Source organism: Callospermophilus lateralis, chromosome 18, assembly GCF_048772815.1.
Source record: "Callospermophilus lateralis isolate mCalLat2 chromosome 18, mCalLat2.hap1, whole genome shotgun sequence".
Classification (NCBI taxonomy): Eukaryota; Metazoa; Chordata; class Mammalia; order Rodentia; family Sciuridae; genus Callospermophilus; species Callospermophilus lateralis.
Window position 1 is genome coordinate 2,865,917 of NC_135322.1, and position 7,421 is coordinate 2,873,337.

The window sequence follows — 7,421 nt, forward strand, 5'->3', positions numbered from 1 at the left end:
AGTCACTAGGATTACAGGTGTGCACCACCTCACCAGCTTCATGTACTATAATTTATATAGCCATTCCACCTATCAGGGACATATGAGCCATTTCCAATTTTCCCCTATTTGAATACTGCATGTGTACATTTGTTTTGGATCTTCTTTGCGGGGTGGTACCAGAGATTGAACTCAGAGGCACTCAACCACTGAGCCACATCCTCACATCCCCAGCCTTATTTTGTGTTTTATTTAGAGACCAGGTCTCACTGAATTGCTTAGTGTCTTGTTTTTACTAAGGCTGGCTTTGAACTTGCAAGCCTCTTGACTCAGCCTCCCCAGCCAATGGGATTATAGGTGTGTGCCACTGTGCCCAGCTTGTTTTGGCTTTTGTTGATGCTAGGGGTTAAATCCAGGGCTTTTTGCATGCTAAGCATACACTTAACCACTGAGTTACACCCCCAGCCGTTTATATTTTGAGACAGGGTCTAACCTCAGGTTGGCCTTGAACTTGAAATTCTGCCACCTAGTCTCCTAAACAGCTGGGATTAAAGGTTTATGACACTGTACCTGGCTATAAACACACATTTTATGTATTAGTTTTTGTAAAATTTGTGTTACAAATCTCAAATACTACTCAGGCCATGAGAAAGAACAGTGCATCCCATTTAGAGACAGGGTCTTGCTAAGTTGCTATGGCCTTGCTAAGTTGCTGAGGCTGGCTTTGAACTTTTGATCCTCCTGCCTCGGCCTCCAGAGCCACTATGATTACAGGCATGTGCCACCGCACCCTTCACTCCTTTTCTTCACATGCATCTGGAATGTCTGTAGAAATCTTCAAAAGGAAGCTGAGGGCTGAGGATATAGAAAGACCAGGGGAACACCCAGCCCAGCAGCCTGTTAGCCACAAGTCCCTGGCAAGTCATTTCCCTCCTTTCTCCCATCTGCACATGCAGCTGAATGTACCCACACCTCTAAGAATGCACATCAAAAACTTCACTCTTGGGCTGGGATTGTGGCTCAGCGCTCACTTAGTACGCCCGGGTTCGATTCTCAGCACCACATAATGAAAAAATAAAAAGGCATTGTGTTATTCTGTTGTCCATCTACGAAAAAGAGTCTCTCAAAAAAAAAAACTTTTATTCAACAAGTTTATTGAAATCTGCTGGGGCCTAGGCACTGTAGAAAACAGATCCACCCAACAGTCACTCTCAAGAAGCTCACAGTTCAGACATGGGTAACTACAAAACAACACAGCCAACAAGTGCTTGAAACAGGAAGAACCAAAAAAAAAGGATTAATGTTCAAAACCCTGGGATCAGAGACTAACCGTAGAGAGCATAAGCCTCCATTGGGGGGAGGCCCAGGAGGTTCCTGCAGCTGTCAGCCACACCCCTGGGTCTCAGGTGCTCACTGCAGGCTGGCCCACTGCAGGGAGGTGTAGGCCACCACACCATTTCGGTGTGGAGAACACAGCAGGAGGGTCTTTCTGACGCTAGTTCCAAGGCGGCCGGCAGAGACCAGATCCTGGAGTGGAATGGGGTCATCAGGGGCCCAGCACTGGGCAATGTAGTGGGCATGGAAACGGAGTGGGTCACCTGCAGGAGAGAGACAGCCACATAGCAGTTCCAATGGCAGAGAGTGAGGACACATTGGAACAGACATGGAATCACGTCAGCACTCCCTACAAGTACCTGAAGCACATACTCTTGGACCCAACTATTTCACTTCTAAAAATTTTTTTCTTATAAGTACAGTGGCACTGAAATAAACCTACCAAGATGATCAGTTTGTCATTACCTGAAATTACTAATTAGTGGAAACAAACCACAGACTTGAGGTATATCCATGAAACAACACACAGCTGTTATGATTGAAAGACCCTGAGCATTCCATGTTGGTTATCTCCACCACCTGGCTCCTATCACTCTACCCCCAACACAGGAAGCAGCCATGGGGTTTGAAGAGCACAGAAGGGTTTGGAATGAATTATGTCTTGTTTTTAATGTGACCAAGATTCATTTTATGCAGCAAGTTGAGGGTAAATGCTATTCAAGCACTAGACAGAAACTTGGCAAGTATAAGGAAAGTAAAAAAACAGCTAATATGTAGTTCTGTGAGTTTCTAAATAAATCATTTTTTAAAAATTGAGGTACTGAAGAAATATATGATATCCACTTAAGGAAACATGATGACACATACTTAATTGTAAAGTATATTCTTGCCTTCCAATACCTTTACATTTGCACACTAAAAGCAAATATTGATAATCTCACAATTAAAAACAAACAAAAACTTTAACCAGGCCTGTAATCCCAGTTACTTTCCCATCCCCCATCCCCGTCCAATGACAGACAAGGTGGAAAATGGTCACTGACTCTGAGGGAGACAAGAAGGAGAGCAGCAAGTTATCACACTGTGTACAGCAGTATCCTATGTTAAAAACAAACAAACAAACAAAAAAAGTGATTGAATATGTCATGGTGTGGCCTGAGAACCAGGACCAGTCAAAGCCATGAGGAACTCAAAAAGACCATACCAATAATTTCTGAGAAGTGACTCCAATCAGCTAAAGGATTTTACAGTAGGATGGAGCAATAAATAAATGGCATAAAATAAAAAGGGCTGCAGTTATAACTCTGGTACAATACCCCTGGGTTCAATCTCCAATTAACACACACACACCAGCATAGGAGATCCACACAACTTTCCCAAGAGCTAGTTTAATGGACTGTATTCACACGTGCAACTCTGCCACAGCAGCAGCATGGCTGCCCATGAGCCAACAAGTGGGCCAGCAGCTTTGTCATCCAGCTACTGGAAGCAGCTGGAAGGCTACAAGTCCAAGACCAGCCTTGGCAATTTAGCAAGATCCTGTCCCAAAATAATTTTTTAAAAGGGGCTGGTGATGCAGCTCAGTGGCAGAATACTAGCCTAGCATGTGGAAAACCCTGGGTTCAATCCCAGCGTCACAAAATCCTAACAAGAAAATTTTAAGAGTTACAGGGTAGAGCACTTGTCTGGCATGTGTGAGGCGCTGGGTTTGATTCTCAGCAGCTCAAATAAAAACAAAACAAAGGTACATTCACAACTAAAAAAATACTTTAGTTTCAAAAATGGTGGGCCAGATTTTACCTCAGGCTATAGTTCCCCTAGATTAGGTGACTCTGAGAAAATAGAATAGGAATTTGAATGGGGCACTCCACAGAAGAGTACATGACGGACACCACAAATCTACAAGGGAAGGCTATCCACCCAAGGGGACTGGCCTTGCATCTCTAAAATTTAAAGCCCAAAGGTCAGCTGGTTTCAACAAGAACCTAGCCAGAAGGCAGGCACCCTTTGGACTGTCATGATACCTTAACCAGCTAAGAAAGGAGCATCGAAATGCTTAAGATGTTAACCCCAAAACTGTTTTTCTGGAGGCTTATCATCTTTTAACCTCAGAAATGTTTAGAAACTTGTCTATAAACATGTAAGGGATTCAAACCTCAGGTCACTTAGGGACAAGGACACACTGCCTATGTGGTATACTGATTATTTAAGACATGCACCCAGATAGAGCCACAGTTTTCAAGGTTATTTAAGTGATATGTGCCGATGTATTTATACAAATACACAACTTACCACAAACACTTTCTACAACAACTGCTGGTCATAAGCATATGTGGACCTACATCAATCTCTGATAACTAATGCTACGTCCCTCTGACAACCACCTGTTATGTGTAACTATTAATTTGGGGGGCTGTTTTTCAATTCTTCAATACGATGAATAATCTTGCGATGAATATTCTTTTTAATGTTTTTTGTAGTTGTAGATGGACAACATGCCTTTATTTCATTCATTTATTTTTATGTGGTACTAAGGATTGAACCCAGTGTCTCACATATGCTAGACAAGTGCTCTGCCATTGAGCTACAGCCTCAGCCCCTCAGAATGAATATTCTTAGGTGTTTTGTGCATATTTCTAAATATTTTATTTCTGAGTGACTCCCCTGGGTTATAGGAAGTATTTAATAAGTCACTAAACTGTTCTTTTGTGTGTGTGCTGAGGATTAGAACGGAGGGCCTTGTAAGGAAACTCTTCTACAGGAACTCCCAAGTGCTCTCTGTCCTGGGGGTTTCAGAGGCTAAGACAAGGAGAGACAAAAAGTAAAAATGCAAAATACATTGAGATTGTGAGGAAAAGCAAGGCATCGGCGCTCCCAGCCCAGGCTCACCAGGATAGACGAGGAAGTCACCCCCGAACTTGCCAGCAGCACTTAGGAAGAAGCCTCTCTCCCACAAGTCTTTGTAGATCCTGTAGCGCAACTCATGAGCAGGACGGCCAGCATGGGGCCAGTCTTTGGACTGGACGCGCCAGTCCAGAGGCTTAGCCTTAACAGGTCGAGGCCTGGCAGTGGCCAGCTGGACCAGCAGGGCAGATCTGGGCAGGGGGTCTATCCCATCAGAAAGCCCTGGCTGGGGAGAGGAGGAAACTGGAGAGGTGTAGAGAAGTTTTATGAATCCAAGGGCAAAGTGCTCCCACTCCCAGAGAGACCCAGCCCAAATTCCAGAAGCTCCCTCTCCCCCTTCCCTGGTCCCTGGACTCCAAACCTGCCTGCTTCCTCCTGCTCCCCTGAAGCCTGGCTATCTCCAGTCTCGTTCCCTTCAGCAACCTGGCTCCCGGGGGCCTGCTGGCTCTCGCAGGACCCCGAATTCTGTTCCAGCTTCTGCTTCTTGGCAGCCTGCCCCTCTGAAATCTTCTCCAGCAGCTCCTGACGCCGGGTCTCACGGGCCTCGGCTGCCAAGGCACTCTGCTCCTGGAAGCTCTGCTCTTGCTGGCGTTTGAAGGATGCCAGAGCCTGCGAGGTAAGCGGAGCTGGAAGCCGCGGACCCAGGCCAAGCTCGGCCACCTCAGGCAGCCGGGATTCCCGCTCCCTGCACTCTCCCAACCGCCTCCCCAGAACGGGGCTCCCAGGCACCCCGCAGCCAGGCCCCAACACTTACGAGGCCGTGGCGGGCGGGGTCGGGGCGCGGGACGCTGACCAGGGTCACGGCGCCGATCTCGGCCAGGAGCCGCGCCTCTTCGGGCATGAGCAGCAGCGGGAGGCCCAGGCGCGAGTTCTGGCGCGGCCCGCGCGGCAGGGCGCCCACCGTGCGGCCCCCGACTCCCAGGCGCTCCCGCAGCGCCTGCACCGCCTCGGCGCCCCACACCAGGGAGCGGCCATTCTCCACCTCCACCACCAGCATCCTCCTGCGGGGCGGGAGCGCCGTCACCGTGCGGCCCGAGGCCGGGAAGGGTGCCCCGGCTCAGGACCCGCTAGGCCGCCTCCAGGCCACGCCGAGCGCCGCTGACAGCAGCGGACCCCAGGGCAGCCACCCGGGCTCCACCCGGCCCTGGGGCTCGCGGTGGCGCCCGCTCAGCCAACCCTGCTGCGTCTGCCATCGCGCCTCCCGCCACTGAAGAAACAGGCCGCAGGGTGACTCTGGCACCGCCCCCTCGCGGAGCGGGCGTCAGGTGTCGAAACCTCCCGCTGCGAGGGGGCCGAGCAGGCCACACCTTCTCCCGGCGCAGGGACCTCGGCTCCTCCCCTCCCGAGCCACCCAGGTTTGGCTTTGCGGCCCTCCCGCTCCCACTCAGACTCCACGGGATCGAACCCCACCCGCTCCCGAACGCAGGACGTTCGGCGTTCGGGTGTTCTCGGCCGGACCGACTCCACAGCCCCGCGCCTTCCCGGCGCAGGCGGGCCGCGTTGGGGCCTCCGAGGCTCCCGTCAATCCCACAGCCCGTGGCTCCACCCCCAGCCGCCACGCGCCCCACTTCGGAGAGTTCCCGCCCTACGGCCGAACCCTGCAGCCTCAGGTCCCGCCCCCTGGGCGCCCGCCGTTCGCTCCGCTGGGCGGGCTCACCCCACTTAAGAGCGCTCAGTCAGCGGCTTGCTTTCTCTCAGAGTGTCCCACTGTCCTCCGACAGAACCAGCTAAAGTCCTCGTAAACACCAACTTGGCCGAGGCGGAGCTAGCCCCTACGTAGTGCGCTGCGCAGGGTTTCCTCCAGCCCCTAACACGCCGACTGTCTGCGTCACTTTCGTCATCACGCCACGTCAGCGGAGCGGGAAGCCTGGGGGCGGCCCAGTCAGAACTGTGGCCCTGCCCCCTCAGCACCTCGGTCCAGCCCTCAGCGAGCCTCCTTGGTCCCCTGATATTCTGCAAGATCAGATCTTGGGGCTCTTTATCCTGGCTCCGCCCCCTAGGCACACGGGTCCTCCGAGCCCCGCCCCCCTTGGGCCGCTTTCACCCCGCCCCTTTCTAAGTGAGGCGATTCATCTCCTCTTTCATATTGCCTATGGCCCCGCCTTCTTACCTTGCAGGAGGCTCAAAGCTCTGGGAAGCTGTTGGCTCCGCCTATAATTAAACCAAGGTTACTTATGTTGTAGGGACAAATGAGGCAAGGCACTGAAGAAAGCAGGAAACAGTTTTATTTGGCTGCAGCCAGGTTCAGAGGACACAGCTTTTGCTATAATCAATCATTACCCTGAACCCCGAGTTCCTGTAGTTTCATAGTTTTACACCCAGCATGTAAGGAGGGGCTCAGAAGTTCACAGTCTGCAGAAGTTCCCATAAGAGCAGTTTTTCTTTCACTGTTCTGAGCAAGTTAACCCTCCAAGGGCCACATCTGAGAAGGGGAGAGCTTCTTCTCCCCTTTCTTTCCTCCCCCTGCTAGCTGTTACCATGGAGCCCAGTTGGTAACTCCTCTTATCCTAAAAATGTAGACATCTCTGTGAAGCCCAGCTCAAGGCCAGAGGCCTTGTTTGCACATTTCTACAAACTACTATACTGCATATGTTCGTGAAAAACTAGTAAGGGGTGTGCAGCCCCTGGAGTGCTGGTATCTTCTCTGCCAGTGGCCAAGTAAACAGGAAGACACGAAAATAGGAAGTTTATCTACATTGGACTCTTTTGCTGACAGTCCTAAAATCAACCATGGTGAAGATTTCTGGAGAACCCAGTTAAGACTTTTCTGTGGCAAAAGAAGGTGCCACTTCACTTATACCTATTTTCTCCAAGTAAACCAAGGCTTATAGCCCCGCCTATGTGGGAACTTAGGTACTTGAGGGGTACCCAGGCGTGTGACCCCGCCCACATCGGAGCAGATCCTTTGCCCCCACTGTTTCCGAAGTAAGCCAAGTCTATGGCCCCGCCCACATCCGGTCGCCTTTGAGGCCCGCCTATGTTGGAACAGTGACTTAAGCGCTTGGCAAGCTCTGAAGTAAGTCAAAGCGCGTAGCCCGCCTACATCCGAATGCTGCTCACGAATTCGACTATCTCCGATGTAAGCCGAGGCTGTGGCCCCGCCTCCAAACGGTGGGCTCAAGCTCTCCACAGCGCCCGAAGAAATCCGAGGCAGAGGCCCCGCCTCCTCCGGAACTCGGAGCTCCTGACCCCGCCCACCCGGG

General features: G+C 51.2%; 1 protein-coding gene across 3 annotated transcripts; it reads right to left on the reverse strand.

The window, feature by feature from the left end:
- Window positions 1-1,291: 1,291 nt before the first annotated feature.
- Window positions 1,292-6,117, reverse strand: Tsen34 (tRNA splicing endonuclease subunit 34). Of its 3 annotated transcripts, XR_013089232.2 has the most exons (6): window positions 5,876-6,117; window positions 4,973-5,219; window positions 4,584-4,827; window positions 4,204-4,461; window positions 4,014-4,113; window positions 1,496-1,577 (listed from the first exon to the last, which is right to left on the reverse strand). XR_013089232.2 is itself a non-coding variant. In XM_076839037.2 (5 exons), the coding sequence occupies exons 2-5, from the start codon at window positions 5,213-5,215 to the stop codon at window positions 1,390-1,392; spliced, it is 933 nt and encodes a 310-aa protein (XP_076695152.1). In that variant the 5' UTR covers window positions 5,216-5,219; window positions 5,876-6,096; the 3' UTR covers window positions 1,292-1,389. The 3 variants fall into 3 exon arrangements, 2 of the variants coding, with proteins under 2 accessions (XP_076695152.1, XP_076695153.1); XM_076839037.2 differs by lacking the exon at window positions 4,014-4,113 and having other exon boundaries at window positions 1,292-1,577; window positions 5,876-6,096; XM_076839038.1 differs by lacking the exons at window positions 4,014-4,113; window positions 5,876-6,117 and adding an exon at window positions 5,629-5,814 and having other exon boundaries at window positions 1,292-1,577.
- Window positions 6,118-7,421: the final 1,304 nt, after the last annotated feature.

Coding starts and splice junctions, on each gene's coding strand:
- Tsen34 (XM_076839037.2), bottom strand. CDS start 5,215: ATGCTGGTGGTGGAGGTGGAGAATGGCCGCTCCCTGGTGTGGGGCGCC. Junction 4,828..4,972: donor ACCCCGCCCGCCACGGCCTC/GTAAGTGTTGGG, acceptor CTTACCTCGCAG/GCTCTGGCATCCTTCAAACG. Junction 4,462..4,583: donor AGGGGAGCAGGAGGAAGCAG/GCAGGTTTGGAG, acceptor ACACCTCTCCAG/TTTCCTCCTCTCCCCAGCCA.